This window comes from Strix aluco, chromosome 12 (assembly GCF_031877795.1).
Source record: "Strix aluco isolate bStrAlu1 chromosome 12, bStrAlu1.hap1, whole genome shotgun sequence".
Classification (NCBI taxonomy): Eukaryota; Metazoa; Chordata; class Aves; order Strigiformes; family Strigidae; genus Strix; species Strix aluco.
This window is the reverse complement of record NC_133942.1, coordinates 7,437,523-7,454,590: the sequence shown is the minus strand read 5'-3', so window position 1 is coordinate 7,454,590 and position 17,068 is coordinate 7,437,523. Positions and strand designations below refer to the sequence as shown.

Here is a 17,068-nt window from a genome sequence, read left to right as displayed (position 1 = left end):
GCGTAAGACTAGTAATGGAACTTTCATGAAAACAATATCCTATTCTGCATGATTTCTTTGATCAAGAACAGTGTGTTGTAAGCTGCTTGCTTGTGTTAGCTGTTAGAACTCTGCCAATGATCACTTAGGAACAGCAAACCCTTTAGACAACTTTCTGTCACATATGTCCTTCACATAATAGGATTTATTTTTTATATGGGGAAGAAGAAATGCAGCTCACAGTTATCAGAATTTGTACAATGTGAATATTGAAACATACAGATACACACTGACAAACACTGCCTCTGAACTATTTTGCTTAACAAAGAGTGCTGTAAACAATTTTAAAGATGTTTCTGTTCTAAATAGCACTTTAATGTGAGAGCTCCTGTATTTGCTAATTTATGTCTTTCAGTCTTAAGGAGCTATTCCCCCAACTTTTTTGATTTTTTTGTTTTTAGGAGAAATAGTAATGCTTATTTCAACATGGATTTAAGAAATTATGAGCTGTTGTTTTCACAAAAGTCTGAATTCTAGCCACTGTAAAAATGGAAGAGGAATGTCTTCAGGTTCTGAAATATTTTGTTAGTGAAAAAAAACGTTTCTGGGAGGGAAAAAGCAGCCCTTTTGATTTTATTCTTTTTTTAACAATTACCTTTATCACTGGAGTGGTGTAACAGTTTCACTAAGCAATACTGCTCGCTATTGATCTACCAAAATACATCACGAACTACAGGCAACATCTCTAGAAGATCAACAACAAAAAAAAAAGATCACTGCATAAAAAAGTTTTGTGCTTCAGTGTGGGAATTAAGAATTGGTGGTTAGCAAAATGTAAACTGACCTTGAGGTTAGAAGAATGATTGTGGATAAATGAGGAAGCATTACGGAACACCATGTTGCGAGCGTGAGAAGCAGCAGGTCACAACACCACCTGCAGAGAGCGTGGTGAGCGTGTGAGCAGTAAACAGACAAAACCTGAAGGTCAGTAGGATGTAGAAGTAGAAATGAAACTGGGTAAACAACTGGTAATAAATTGGGAGCTTGCATACAGTGCAGCAGCATTTGCTCTTGGCAATGCTCCCCCTTAAATAAACTTGAGTGAGTGTGTCATGATTCAGCGTGTCGCCCTGATCCCGGCTGGATCAGTAAGTGGTGCCCCATGTGAGCCGTACGGGAAACTGAAGAAGACAGCGGCATGCTCGTATGCGAAGGAGGAAAGTGATGTCTGGACTACGGTATTCATTCATCTGGTGAGTACCAGACAGCAGTGCCCGGCTGTGGGAAGCTGCTGGCATATGGCTTTTCTTCTCTTTCTCTTAAATCATAAGGGTTTTTTCTTCCTCTTTTTCTCTTAAATCACAAGGTCAGGGTCTTCTAAGGAACAAAAGCTGTATATGCAAGTTTTAAAGCCGCTCTTGAATGTTCAGTAACATGATCAACTAACTGCATGAGTTACTGCGCTGTATCTTTAAGCATTGTACATGGTTCCTGGCAGACAAGTTTTGATTTAGCATTATGGTGGAAGGTTGGACAGGAGTTTAAAACTAAAAAAGAGCTGGGGATTGTAGTTCCAACCTCTGTCTTGCTTACATGGCGATTGATTTACACAGCTTTACAGCCACTGGTAATACTACTTCCTAATAGTAGAACCTGTCTGTACCCCATCCTGACAGGAAAAAGAAGTAACTCCCAGTGCTCCCCCAGGAGAAGCAAGCAGGGCTGAAAAGGGTAAAGATGAGGAACTACTATCTGTACATCTGGATTTTCCACCTCCCCCACCAGAGGCGTTCCCGGTAGAGATTCAGGGAAAAAGGTCTAGGCTAGAAACGTATTTTAGGGAGGCACTAAATAATGGGGACCCTGTGGCATTTCTGGTAATTTTAAGATCCAACCAGCAGCTGCAGCATGAGTCCCTGCCCTACCTGGTTTTTAAAGAACTATGGAAAAGCATCAGTGAGAACGGGCTTCAAAGCTCATTTACAACAGGTATACTGGAGGCAATCTCTCATGGGTATCAATTGGTCCCATGGGATTGGCAAGCACTTATAACAACGGTATTAATGCCGGCACAGTATTCCATCTGGAAAACTGAGTATGCAGATCTCTGTACTGTGCAATCCATGAAGAATGTGGCTGACGGTACACCGATAGGCTATGACACGCTGGTCAGCAAAGGGCAGTATATGGACCACCACGTTCAAGCCCAGCAAGATCAGCGCCTGTTTAGCCAGGCCTCCTGAGCTGCTTTAATAGCATGGAAAAAGGTACCTGATGGGGAACGCAGAGCGGGTTCCTTTGCGACCATCCGACAAGGGGCTCACGAGTCATATTGGCAATTTATAGATTGTTTACAGGCGGTGATCTCTTGACGGGTAGATAACCCTGAGGCAGCCAAAGCCCTAATATTACAACTGGCATATGACAGTGCTAATAACTGACTGTCGAGAGGTGCTTGCACCGATCTGGGGAAAAACCCAGGAGCTTGGCGAGTATCTGAAAGCTTGCCAATATGTAGGTACCGAGGGCCACAAGGCGCAGCTCCTGGCCGCAGCCTTATCGGCAGTGCAGGGACGACATCAAGCGGCACCCAGGGGAACTTGCTTTTCATGTGGAAAGCCTGGGCATTTTCAAAAAGATTGTAAACAAGGAAAGGAGCAAAGCCCATCGCCTTCTAAACCTTGTTCCAGGTGTGGGAAAGGATTTCACTGGCCTAATCAATGTCGGTCAAAATCTGATAAGAATGGTATGCCTCTGCTGGAAAACTGGAGGAGGGGCGTGAGGCCCAGCACCCCGACAAATGCCTGGGCCTCTTGGAGCAACCCCCAAATATTCCACAGGAAGCCTGAAGGGTTCACCAGCTCCACGCAACAACAGGCGGCAGCGCAGGGTTGGTCCTCGTCATTACCACAGAACTGATCCTTAGAGAGTCAGACATAACATACATATCTGGCTTCAGACAGAGTCTATGGGCCATTACCCTCAGGAATGGTAGGTTTAGTTTTGGGTGGATCTAGCATGTCCATGCAAGGACTGAGGGTAATTCCTGGGGTAATTAATCTCATCAGGATGAGATAGAAGTAATGTTGCAGACATCAGGATTTCCCAGGAACAAAAATAGCTCAGCTTCTGATATTGCTGTACTGGGTACCCCAGGCAGGGTCAGCTCAGAGGGGTAGTGCTGGATTTGGTAGTACAGGAGTTAAAGACGTTCTATGGGCCACTGCAATTCAGAGAAATAAACCCATTGTGACAATAAAAATTCAGGGCAGAACTTTTGAAGGTCTTATAGACACAGGAGCAGATGTTTCTATTATCACACAACATGACTGGCCATTGGATTGGGAACAGCAAAACATCCCACTATTGGCTACCAGCATAGGTGGCACATCTGCCCCACAACAAAGAGGGTCTTGCCTAGTGCAGTGCTAGGGCCTGAATAATAGGCCATAAAACAAAGTTGACCTCCAGATGAACCTTACAACTAAACGTTATCTATTATTAGTATCTGTTAATTAGTAAAATCTGTATTACCATTAGCGTTAATTATTAGTATCTGATCGTTAACAAAATATATATGCTCACTAGTGAAAGATGTAGCTTAGACAAAATGTAATTAGTAGTGAGGATGAAATGCTGTGAGAACGTGTATCCAACTTCCCTTGTTTAGCAGTGTTCAAGGCTGAGAACCCAAGTGTTAGAAACTTGTTAGAAACTCCCTTGGTTCTTCCCCTGAGCCCTGGCCAGGCTTTGGGTGGAATCCAACAGGAGGATGAAACCAGATGTTTCTGCTCAAAACAAAGGTGCAAGTTATTGTGGCTTGCTGATTTTTGGTCTATAAGGCTGGACCTGCTTGCCGTGACTTTGGATGCCTCACCTAGGGATGGACGCACCGCGTAGGACTTCCCACTTGCAGGGAAAGGGACTCCAAATCCTCACTGTAACCGGGGCTGCCCAGCGACTGCGGATCTGGATGTTGGTAGCATATGCAAGTGGTGATGGATCTTTCTTAATCACTATTCTCCCCATTGTGTAATAATGATTAGGTGCATTGTCTTGCTTAACTGTATGTAGTAAGTGTACTATTCTGTATTTTTCTTACTGCTTATTTTCTGCAGTACTTAGTTATATCCTTTAATTATTAACAGTAAAATCAGCCTACTCTTTTCACTCTGCTGTCTGAGTTTAATTGGCATCCCCGATCAGCAGAACACCTAGTGAGGGTCCAGATGGACAGAAAGGATAGGTACAGCCCTATATAATGGATTGTCCCTTGAATCTATAGGGGAGAGATTTGTTGGTACAATGGAATGTAACATTCAGACCCAGCCTTTGGCAACGGGCCACGATCATAATCCCCTGCCTCAACTGACTTGGAAAGTACAAAATCTGGTATGGGTTGATCAGTGGCCCCTAAAAGGGGAGAAATTACAACATGCTCAATGCTTAGTTCAAGAACAGCTAGAAGCAGGACACATTGAACCCTCTAATAGCCCATGGAACACACCTATTTTTGTAATACCGAAAAAAGGTGGAAAGTGGTGACTTTTGCAGGACCTCAGGGCAGTAAATGAAGTAATGGAGTCTATGGGAACTTTACAACTGGGTGTGCCAAACCTTACCATGATACCTCAGAATTGGTTTTTAATTGTAATAGATGTTAAAGACTGTTTCTTTACAATCCCACTACATCCAAATGATAGGGGTAAATTTGCCTTTTCAGTACCCGTAATAAATAATGCACAGCCCATGAAACGTTATCAATGGAAAGTGTTACCACAAGGGATGAAAAACAGCCCTACTATTTGCCAGCATTATGTCCACTCAGTGCTCTATCCAATTAGACAACAAAACCCTCATCTTTTAATGTATCATTATATGGATGACATTCTATTAGCAGCAAAGGAGCAGGAAGCTTTACAGAAGGGGTATCAGCAATTGCAAAACTGGCTTGTTCAGTCAGGGCTTCAGATTGCCCCCAAAAAGATACAAGTAGAGCTGTGGAAGTACTTGGGACTTATATGGACCTACTGTACTGTTAGGCTGCAAAGGTTATGCCTTAATATAGAAGTCATGACATTGAATGACCTCCAGAAACTGTTAGGAACAATCAAATGGGTACGACTGTACCTCAGGATAGCTACCCAACAATTAAAAAATCCTTTTGATTTGTTAAAGGGAGACCCAGATTTAACATTCCCGTGTCAAATAACCCCTAAGGCAAGGAGGGAAATGATAACAGTGTGTGAGCATATTGAACAATTCCAGGCAGACTGCTGGTGGGTCAATGTACCTGTTAGGTTGTTTGTATATCCTACTGCCCCTTATCCCTCAGCTCTTATTGGACAGTTAGCACCTGAATTATTATATTTGGAGTGGATTTTTTATCAGCCACCCCAGAAAAAACAATAACACCATTTGTGGATCAGTGTGCTACCCTGGTAAAGAAAGGATGAGAGCAATATCAAGCACTGACAGGGCTTGATCCACAGATCATACGTCTGCTCTGTACTAAAGAACAGCTTAACTATTTGCTTCTGCAATCTATTACCTTTCAGATAGCCTTCGTGGATTTTACAGGCAAAATATCTTTGACATTACCAGCAAACAGGATATTACAAAACATACCGATTTTACCACTTATAATCGTACAGAAGATCAGCCATACCCCACTTTCCACTGCGTTAACGGTTTTTTTAGACGGCTCTGGCAAGATTGGTAGGGCAGGCATTGCATGGAAACAAGACGGAAGGTGGCAGACTTGTGCATGTTATCAAGAGGGTTCCACACAGAGAACTGAATTACGAGCAGCTATCCTAGCCCTGCAAATGTTTCTGAAGCAGGAAATAAAGATGGTCGCTGACTTGGCGTACGTAGTTAAGGTCATACAGTGACTAGAGATGGCGTTAGTAAAAGAAATCGATGATAGGAAACTGTTGTCTATGTTTTTAGCATTGCAAGCATTGATTGACAAGCATTGGTACCCTCTCCTTATCACCCATATTCGGTCACACACTGCTTTGCCTGGACCGTTGACAGAAAGGAATGCCTGGGCAGATGCAGCTGTAGCAGCCACGCTAGCCTTTCAAAAAGCTCAGGCTTCTCATGACTTTTTCCACCAAAATGTATGGAACCTGCAGAAGACATTTGACCTCACTAAGTCACAGGCTTAGGACATCATCCAAGCTTGCCCAGACTGCCAGCAGACCAGGGGTACCCCCCCTGCCAATGCAGTGAATCCCAGAGGCCTGAAAGCCAATTAAATTTAGCAGAGAGATGTAACACATATACCATCGTTTGGTCGCTTATGGTGGGTTCACCTAACTGTTGATACATTCTCTGGGATGATACATGCCACTCCAGCCTCAGGGAAAAGGCCACACACATACAGAGTCGTTGGTAGAGCTGTTTTGCAAACATGGGAGTGCTGAAAGAAATTAAAACCGGTAATGGGCCCAGCTACACAGCTCAGAAAATACAACTATTTTTGCACCAGTGGGGGATTCAGCATAAGACAGATATTCCGCATATCCCCACAGGACAGGCACTAGTCTAACGTGCACATGCTACACTAAAAGCCTTGATTTTAAAACAAAGAAGGGGGAATTCTCTGGACACACCATATAATCAGCTGGCAATGGCTTCATATATTCTTAATTTTTTAAACAAAAATTGGTTTGCCTTGACAGCAGCAGAACGTCATTTTAGCACCACAATGGACTCTATAGTTAAACTGTGGGTCTTGTATAAGGATCCCGAAGGAGACCCAACCTGGAGAGGGCCATCAGATCTGCTGGTGTGGGGGCGGGGGTATGCTTGTGTTTTGTCACCCGCAGGTCCTCGGTGGATACCAGCAAGAAAAGTCAAGCCCTATCATGAGCTGGAAGGATCAACCCTTCAACCCAGTACCCCAGATCTCTCAACTGACGATGCAGGAATTGATGCGCAGGCTACGTTCCCCTAGGAACTCGGCGACTGCAGCTATCACTTGGGGAAGGCTAAAACAACTACAACAGAAAGCAGAAGACATGATGGCATGGGTAGGAGCAATGCCAACACTGGAAAATACCTTTCTTGCCTCTTTGGCCCTCATTTCCACCAACTCAGCGGTAAGTATAGGTCTGTTATTTTTGCTGGGAGCAGCTGGGCACACATCATCAACCCATCATTTTTTGCCCCAGTAAGCTGGTGGGATCCTGATGTACTGGTAGCCAATAACGACACACAGTGGACTGGAGGGGTTTGGCTTCCTCCTCGAGACACAGAGAATCAGTCATGCAATTTGAATATTGCCAATATAACATTTTATGTGGATGCCCCTCCACGTGTATGTCCACAGGAGGAGGGGGGTGCATGTGTACCGCTGCAGCCACAACAGCACCTGTATTTTAGACCGTCTGTACAACTCATCTATATATTTTGTTGGCTGGAAAAGAGACACAAATAAGCAATAGTAGTGACTGATATCAGATCACCATTACAGATCCTCACTATTTTAGTTGTCTATCTATGGCCAATGTATCTAGCTATAATCTTACAGTAACTTTTCCTTTAAATCCTAGATCTGAATTTTCCTTTAAATTCCTAGATCTCAATTATGGCTACCAGTCAATCTTACTCGCCCTTGAGAGGGTGACTCTGGACTGTCTCAATTAAACAAGCTGTTGAGACAAGTTGCAGCAAAACAACAAAAGTGATTCATTGGCTGGCTGATAGCCTTTGTTATCTCGGCTATTAGAATTGTGGTCACAGCCATGGTAGCCTCTACGGCCCTTGTACATTCTGTTCCAACAGCCCATATGGTGGTACAGGTTATGAATAACATTACCAAAGGATACAACATGAGAGCTGGTTACAATGCATCTACAAGGAGCCTTTGCTAGCAATCTGCAACAACAGGTTAACAAACTACATAATTCATTACAGCATGAATTAATTGAGATTCAGAAATCAGCACATGATGACATCATGAGAGAGTTAGGCAAAAGTTTATCCTGGCTCAACCCTAGGCAATGGGTTGCAGGTCTGAACCTACGGATGTGGGTTTTAGCAGGCCTGGGATGTTTGATTTGTTTTACAGGGTTTGCCATCCTGTGACACATATGACGCCATCTGTCCACAGTGCAGAAGGCCAAACCACAACTGATTGCAATGATCGCCGTGGGAACAAAGCTACAAAACAAAGGGGGAGATGTGGGAATTAAGAATTGGTGGTTAGCAAAATGTAAACTGACCTTGAGGTTAGAAGAATGATTGTGGATAAATGAGGAGGCATTACGGAACACCATGTTGCGAGCGTGAGAAGCAGCAGGTCAGAACACCACCTGCAGAGAGCGTGGTGAGCGTGTGAGCAGTAAACAGACAAAACCTGAAGGTCAGTAGGATGTAGAAGTAGAAGTGAAACTACATTTGGTAATAAAATTGGTAATAAATTGGGAGCTTGCATACAGTGCAGCAGCATTTGCTCTTGGCAATGCTCCCCCTTCAATAAACTTGAGTGAGTTTGTCATGATTCAGCACGTTGCCCCGATCCTGGCTGGTCTGAGATCGGTACTTCAGTCTGGAGGAATTCATTAGTTATACCCACTTTATACAGCACAAGAGGATGCTTTACATCTTAATCATTTAGGTCATAAAATAAAAACAGTATTAGAAAATGGACACACTGTGTAGATACTTATATAAAAAGAGGACAAACGATCAGGTGAGTATCAGGAACAACTAAATTGACACAGCAGTTTTCTAGTGGTTCAGCTCAATAGACTACAAAACCAAAACAAGCATAAATCTTCATTAATGCTTTTGATTAGGAAATTCTTTAGCTCACAGATCTTCCTTAATGCTTGGATGGAAGTCTTCTTATTCTTCATAGAAGGAGTCTACTTCATTTCTGTATTTCTCAAGCACAGTGAGCCGTTTTAACTTCATTGTTGGACCTTAAAAAGAGGGAGTTAGTGACAAGAGCAGAAATAGAAACAAAAATTTCTACTCAGTTTAAGCTTTGATTCCTAAGATTTTTCTATTGAAGAGCCTGTTCGGAAGAACATCTCCTGCTCTGTAAGTGTAGGTACCTGCTAAAAGTGAAGCAAGCATGGTATGTAAGGTTGCCTCTGCATGAGCATGAGGAGTTCAGAGGGAGCTGGAGATAGGAGGGGGACAACTGACTGCTACTACTTTTTTCATTAAAAATAAAGGATGATGTTTCTGAAAGCTTTTAAACAATTTCCATTCATTCAAAGAGCCTGGTAATGTGTTTGGGGCTCTGTTGTCAGGCTTTCACTGTCTTGCTTTTTTTTTTTTTTTAAATGAGAAATTTTCAGTATTATTACTGGAAGTTACTAATACTGTAATGCACGGAGAATTAACAAGAATTGACTGTTTAATTGCTCAAAGCAATCTGAAATTTATCTACAGAGCTGTATTTGTAAATGAGCACAAATTGATACATGTGTACACAGCAGAAAAATCCAAATTTTTGTATTCTTTAACACATACTGCATAACAGTTTTTTCCTTTCCCTCTAGCGGCTGTAGCCAGAAATGGGCATACAAACTGTATTTGATACTGTTAGACCAGCAGCCTCTTTAATGTGCGTATACCTCCATATAAATCAGTAAATCTTACCTAGTTCTCCCCCAGAAATGGAAAAATCTCTTGGCAGGACTATCCATTTTTGAATACAATGAACCCTATTAGTAGCATTCATGTTGACTTTGTTGATTCCCTCCTGAATGGCCTGGTATATCGCCTGGTCTCTTGTAGCTACAATCTCCGATACTTTAGTGGCTTTACTACCAGTCTTCTGGCAGAAGTCTCTGGCTTGCTCAGTGAGAATGTCAGTGGGATCAGACGTATCTGGATCCAGCACACTCTGAAATATCAAATGAAATGAATCATCAAATGCTCACTCTTGCAAGTCACTAAATATTTCTCTGATCAGGTCCTCCCCAACTAGTAAGAATCAAGAAGGCTCAATATCAACACCCAAACATTCTGTAAGCCTTAAAAAGCAGAAACACCTACAGATAATAGTGCTTTCCTTTCCACTTGGCTACCAAATGCAAGTATTTTTGGCTTGTATGCAGATGACATGAACCAACTTAAAACGTGCCAATGAATTAGGCAATAAAGTCCATCTATAGACCTTGAATTTCTACCGTATTTTCCATTGTTACAGGCGAACATTTAGCTCATCATTGGATTGAATTACTGTGGTGTAATGTAAACAGCCTGAGATAGAAGCATTCTTTGAAGATAGACTTCTTAAATTATTATTTCTATTGTACCTGTAGATAAGGAGTATCAGTCATAGAGGTAAACAACTTGAGGAAAAACTAAAGGGTCGTTCACTATGTATGTACACAGAACATAAAGTGCAAATGTTTTAGGAAAAAGTGATTTCTCAATTAAAGCATATACCACAGCAGAGCTATCAATTATTTTGTTCTACAGTCATTCTTCTTGTGTACTATGAAAAGAACAAATTGTAGAGAAATGTTTCTGTTGGAAAGTCTGTTTCTGTTGAAAAGTTTCTGTTAGAAACCATTTTTGCCCATAACAGAAACATTTGTTGGCTTTGCTCATCTGTAAGAATAAAGCTATTATTGTGCTCCGTTACAGAGACTCCTCACTCTTTCGACATTTCTTAATTAAAAATTTGCATTTAAATAAAATATAGGTGTTATTACATGTATAGGAGAAATAGCAGTAAGCACGCAGATGTTTAGCAGATACATCTAAGCATAAGAAGTTTAGTCCATCAGGATTTGGTCTGTAGTTGCTATACTTTTTTTTTTTCCCCACTAATGTCCTCCTATCTAATTTTGGGTCTTTTTAGAAATTCTTCAAAATTCTTCATCTTTTGTTAGATGCAGGTGTATAATTTCACTGGAATCAATATTAAAACTGGTTTACCTTTAAGGTGAGCAACATTGCCAAAAACTTTTTTTTATCTCCGATCACCATAGCATTACTAACAATTGGGAGTTCTTTTTTAACAGCATCTTCAATTGGAATTGGAGGCACGTTTTCACCTCCAGCTGTAATAATCAAATCTAGACAAAAAAGAAAGGCTGTTAGTTGAATTCAAATAAATTCCACAGACGAGGGTAATGTCTGGATCGATCCACTGTTATTCCAACATAAAGAATAAAAGAAATTTTTTTTCAAAGATAATGTTTTGAAAGAGAACAAAGCCTATTAAGCAATTATCTTCAAAATAAAAATGCTAATATTTTTCAAATATGTGCTCAAGTTCTCAGTTCTCCCTAAGCATAATATATTTGCTCCAGATAACTTTTACATAACCCAGTAATAGGTTAGTTATTCTCAAGGCACTGTTGTGTAATCTGTAGTTTTTCTGTGAGCAATCATCTCTTCCAAATTAGCATAGGATTCACTCTCTATTTTACTGTTGCTACCTCACTAAAAAACAAGTCCATTAACATCATGATTAATTCTGAAAGCCACCAAGAGGGGTCAGACAAAAACAAGTTACTACTGCAGGGAGGGTCCATAAAAGCAATGTGGAGAGAAAGGAGAGAGGAGTGCGAGGGAGAGGTCAAGAGAGGAACATTGCACTGGAAGTAATGATTCCTGCCCCACTTTTAACACGAGGGGAATATAATGACAGACTGGAATCTTAATATTTTTAAGGTTTGTAAACAACAGTAGTGATACCTTATTCTACTCATAAAGGAATGTGCATTTTTATTTGAATGCATTTGCTCTAAAGTATAATACATATATTCATGGGCATTATTACAAACTTGAGTATTATCTAAGTAAATTCCAGCTCTTTCATTACACTAATGACTTCTCACTGTCCTGAAATAATAATCTCTGCAGCACTTCAGAACATGCTTCAACAAATAATACAGACAAATGGTACACCAGTCCTTTGTGTAACGATGCAGCTGAGTGTATGTATTAAGGATCGGGTTGGTACCTGATTCCCTGTCAGCGTTAAACTTGAAGAATTTAGATGCAATCAAGGGAATCTAACCCCCTTTTGGCATTCACAGGTTTGGGCCCTACCATCTCTACCGCTCCATCAGACCTATGATGAGAAACAACTTCCAGTCTATACTCAACCTTCTGGTATGGAATAGGCATTGATTTCATAACTATAAAAGTTATTTCTCTCCCTAGTCAACACACTGCACACTTTTGAGGAAGCACAAGTAGCGTTCATAGAATGAGAGACTTGTGTCAAACCACAGATACATACCAAAGTTAGTTGTGTTTCCAAACTTGTCTAGGTCTATGTTTTGCTTTCATTCCACCCTCCTTTTGCCTTAGTCCTGTCTTTGTCTTAGATCCTCTACCAATCTCTCTGGCATTTAGTTTTTCATTGTCTGATCCAGACAACTGTAATGTAACAACTTTTTCCACACCTCTATAAATACCTCCCCTGTATGGACGCACCTAGTTACATCTTTGTGCTTTGCAGTTAATGAGTCCTAAAACTCATAAGACCAACAGAACCAAAGGAAGAAGTCCTGTTTCAGTCACTAGAAGAAAAGCTTCTTTACTACCTTCTATTAGATTTTACCTTATTTGGACTTGGATTTAAAACTTTAATGAAACTGGACAGTTATTTTATTCCAGATGGTCTGACTATCCTGTAATTTAGAGTAATTGTTATTAGTTCAGCAATCAAAGAAGATGTAAGTGAAACACAAATGTTATGATGAGATGAAACTAGGAGTTGCTAACTGCTATGCTAAAGGAAAATGAATCAGACAAGAAAGCAAGTTAAAATCAAGATAGCTGCATTTGGTGCAGGCTATTAATAGTATCTACTTAAGTCCTGATTCCTAACAGGACACTATGTCATCCTATGACAAATTCACTCATCCATGTTATCTCCCTAGTGATTCATCATATATTCTAAGATGATAGTTACTCAATTTTTAAATCTTCTTTAGTTACATCTCAACTGTGACCAATCCCACTCTGAACATATATTGCGAAAAAAAGCTTCGAAGTACGCAAGTGACCAGTCTTATTCTCATGAGACTTCAAGCTATGTACTGTAATACCATGTCGGTTTATTGTTTTAACTTTAACTTTCCCTCTGCTCTCAAGTTTCTATACTAGTCTCTGCAAACACATCACCTAAGGCATCAGAGGAACCTAGCTCTGACCTACAGCAACAGTTTCTGTGTAACAGAGGGTTGTCTCTCGTTACTGTCTAAACATTCTAATGTGCAATTAAGACAATGTAGCAAGATTCAGAGGGAGACTGGACAGCTTAATGGACCATTAGAATCAAAGATGACACATTAAACCTGCATTATTATTTTATATTACTAATTGGAATTAATACTGAATAAAGGTCTGGGAGATAAAAAGCCTCACTGTAGGAACTGAATCATCTCCACCTGTTACAGACTAGAGGGAAACCTTTCCTGAACAGGGCACGCCATGGTTTCCTCATAGGAAAGTTTATTTTACCTTCCTATTAGGTCAGTGCTGCTAGCATTAGAGGAAAGACACTTAATTTGATGGGCCATATCTGACGTGTGACTGAACAGTGCTGAACAGTTACCATAAACATGGGTCAAGATTTTGCTTATTACCTTTAATTCTTCCAGTGACATAGAGAAAGCCATCCTTGTCTAGTTTTCCTAAATCCCCAGAATGCAGCCACCCATCCTCATCAAAGGCTTCTTTTGTTTTGTCTTCCATATTTAAATAACCCATGAAAACAGTCCTTCCCCAGAAACAGATTTCTCCACTGCCTTCTGTATCTTTGTCCACCAATTTCACTTTGCAGCCAGGTGCTGGTTTACCACAGCTATCGGAGAAGAGCACAGAAAAACACAAGGAGCATAGAAATACTAAGCATAATACTGATAAGATGTCTAACATGCCAAATCCCTGAACCTATCGACATATTAGTGACTATAAATAACACCCTACTGTAACTGTCCGAAAGCTATGGAATATTAATTCACTAGGGGAGATATCTTAGAGTATCTAAGCACTTTTTGGCTGTCTATATTGTCCCGTGTTTCCTGTTTTTTTTCCCCCCTCTGTATCTTCAGACATAAAAACACTTTTGTATTTGAAGTCTTGCATTTGAAAGTTATCCTACCCCGGGCCAGGGCTAGGATATATATCAGATTTAGTAACTGTGTTCTGCATATAATGCTGTAGATCACTTTCAGTGCTCTTGGCGTGGCATGCTACGGAAGCAACGTGTTCAGCTTCTGACCTGGAAGTTATTTTGCCTCCTCAAGTCACAATAGATTAGAAACACACTGAGAGAAAATAAAATAAGCAATGTTTGCTGAATTTAGTATATACTCTTCTCATAGATACAATGAAACATACCATATTAAAAAAAAAAAAAAAAAGGAAGTAAGGAAGTAAAATTACCTGTGTTGCCTGTAAATGTAAGGCCCAGATAGGCAATGTGGGCCTGTGGTCTCACTCATCCCATAGGCCTCATACAGGGTGATGTTCAGACCCAAGAAGAAATAGAGTGTTTCTGTATTGAGAGGAGCAGCACCAGAAAAGTGCTTCTGACAGGAAGAAAAGCCTAGTGCATTGCGTATTTTTGCAAGCACGAAGTAGTCTGCTAGCCTTGTCCAGAATTGCTTTAAATCACTGCTGAGTACAAAACACACAAGAGAAGGAGACAGTAAGTCAGAGCAACCTATGAAATTTCTGAAACAAAATCAGACACAAATTTTGCTTAGAGATATATTTGCCATCTGGTTTTGGGCGTTGACAGAAGTTACATCAGTAAGAACAGGTTACATATTTATTCTTTTTTCATTTATTCAGCATCTTTCACTGCTAGTGAACTCCAACTTGAGGTGTCTGAATATGGCAAATACATAAAGAATCTATAAAAATGTACTGTACAAAGCTCTTGTATTTCTGATTCTTTATCAGTTAAATGTGTCTCTGAGAATCTATGCAACTAAAATCTGCAGGACCTGAGAAGCTGAATGATCAGACAAGCAAAGCAGTATCACTGCATGATCTTTTGGAATACCATTTTCTGTAAGCAATTTCACACTTCATTGTGTCACGCTTTAAAGAACTTTGGAACGGGAAAGGATTGTAAATTAAGTTAATATTTGAATTTATACAACATTCTTTATCTGTGCAATCTTATGGAGGAAAACACCAATGCTATTCAGAACAGAGATAATGTACTTAGAGCTCAGAGAATTTCCAGTGGGTGTCCCTGAGTCCCGCGGGTGACTGTGTGGAGATGAGATGTTCTTACTCACATGGTGCACACCCCAAACTGTAATGAGCCAGTTTGTCTGGGCTGTCCCCCAAAACCTCCCCCCTCACATACACCTCCTTCAGATTCATGGCCTTTCTTCACACCAGTACCTAGCACTTGCACAGTCACATGGTGCAACATCAGGCAACTCTCCCAGCTGAAAACTAACCTGTTCAATTCACAGAAGACACAGAGTTGGGGGACGTGTTAGTGGGAGTATGTTCTCAGGGAGGACGGCGGGACACTTTTAACAGTCACTTGTGTTTAAGATCAGCCTAATGTAATTGATAACTACACCCTCCCTCTTGCATTATATTTGCTCTGTTGCCAGGCCAAATGTTACCCATTTACACTCAGAGACTCACTGATGCTTCATAGTTTATTACAAGCAGATAGGTACTTCCAGATTGACAGAAATCTCACTCATTATAATACATACCTGCTTGAGCAGTTGAGGTTCCTCTCTAAGCTAAGTGACATAGCCCATGACAGCATTCTCTTCTTCATAAAGCCTGACTGAGCAGAAGCATCCCTTAATTTCTCCATGATTTTCTCCCATACTCGGGGAACTCCCATGTGAGATGTTGGCTGCACTTCTTTTAGTGTGTTGATCAAACTGCCCTGTTAAAATTATTAAATCATTTCAAAACATTGCACACAGCAGTGATACACAGCTTTGGTGATGCAGTCTGCATCTTGCAATACTAACATGTATAACATGTAGGATATAAAGAAGGACTGCTGAACCTACTTCAGTCAGACATATGCACTAACGTGTGCCAGCTCTGACACATCAGGGGAGGTACATACACAAGAAGGAAAATGCACAGTGGTTTAGTTCCTTCTGCCTCCCTTTCCTCCAAAAATTGCTTATACTTCTTTTGCTTTAGATGCACACCCTTCTGCCTTATGAAAGAACCTTATGAATCTGGATTATATCTTTTAATTGGAGTCTAAAGCACTGGATCATAAGTCCAATGGATTTTAATTTTCCATCATTCTTACAATAATGGACTCTCAATCTTCACCCTCTGCATCTCTTCAAAGATTATATTCTCTCCTTGGAATGTCTTCTAAGAGGAAGAAGTGCAAGAATTAGGTGCAATACGAGACAGATACCTTCAGAGCATCTGGCTCAGCAAAGTAAACTTGCTCTCCCCATTTGATTCCAGTCCACAGGTCGTATATCTGCGCAGCTATGTGGCTGAGTGGAAGATAACTGACTATAGACTCCTGCTGGACTTCTGCAGGTTGCATATCTCCTGCTTTGCTGCAATGTGCTGAAGTCCAAGTTATCTGTTTAAATAAATAATAAAACACATTAGGTATGGTGTTGTGGGGTTTTTTTTTTCCTTTTAACACAAACTAAGGATCCTCATGCTATGCTAATGTAACTATGAAGAATCCATGCTCACAGAAATTGCTGAAGACATTGCAATCTTTGACAACACACCAGACTGTCAATTCCCTGGGGGAAACCCAGTCAAAAGCAAGATGAATTTAGCAGCAACACAGACTTGCAGATAACTTAATTAAATGCAGTCTTTCTGCTGCCTGACTGGGCTGTGAATGCTACCAACTCCCCACACCCTAGTGACATACTGAGCAGGGCAGTGCTATGTCTGTATGTTTACCTGTCACCAGTGCTATGTCTGTATGTTTACCTGAAAAAGAACAATACTCAGTGATCAGAGAGCTCAAAAGACAGCTTAGTATCAGCAGCAAGCTCATTGCCTTGTATTGATCATCACCTGGTGAAGCACTAATGAGGAAGATAGCAGCTGTATTCTGCTCCTCTGGAAGTCTCTGGGATATTCACCACAGTGGTTCACAAGTGAC

General features: G+C 40.8%; 1 protein-coding gene across 3 annotated transcripts in view; it reads right to left on the bottom strand.

Moving 5' to 3' along the window:
* Positions 1-169: 169 nt before the first annotated feature.
* The window catches only part of ACSBG1 (acyl-CoA synthetase bubblegum family member 1), a 51,678-nt gene continuing 34,779 nt past the window's right edge, over positions 170-17,068 (bottom strand). For 2 of the 3 annotated variants that reach the window (XM_074837506.1, XM_074837504.1), the window contains exons 8-14: positions 16,349-16,525; positions 15,669-15,850; positions 14,365-14,598; positions 13,563-13,780; positions 10,894-11,033; positions 9,604-9,850; positions 170-8,915 (exon numbers count right to left, since the gene is read on the bottom strand). In XM_074837506.1, coding sequence (XP_074693607.1) covers positions 8,839-8,915; positions 9,604-9,850; positions 10,894-11,033; positions 13,563-13,780; positions 14,365-14,598; positions 15,669-15,850; positions 16,349-16,525 — 1,275 coding nt within the window. In that variant the 3' untranslated portion in view covers positions 170-8,838. The remainder of the gene's footprint in view (positions 8,916-9,603; positions 9,851-10,893; positions 11,034-13,562; positions 13,781-14,364; positions 14,599-15,668; positions 15,851-16,348; positions 16,526-17,068) is intronic. The other variant, XM_074837505.1, reaches the window with a different exon arrangement.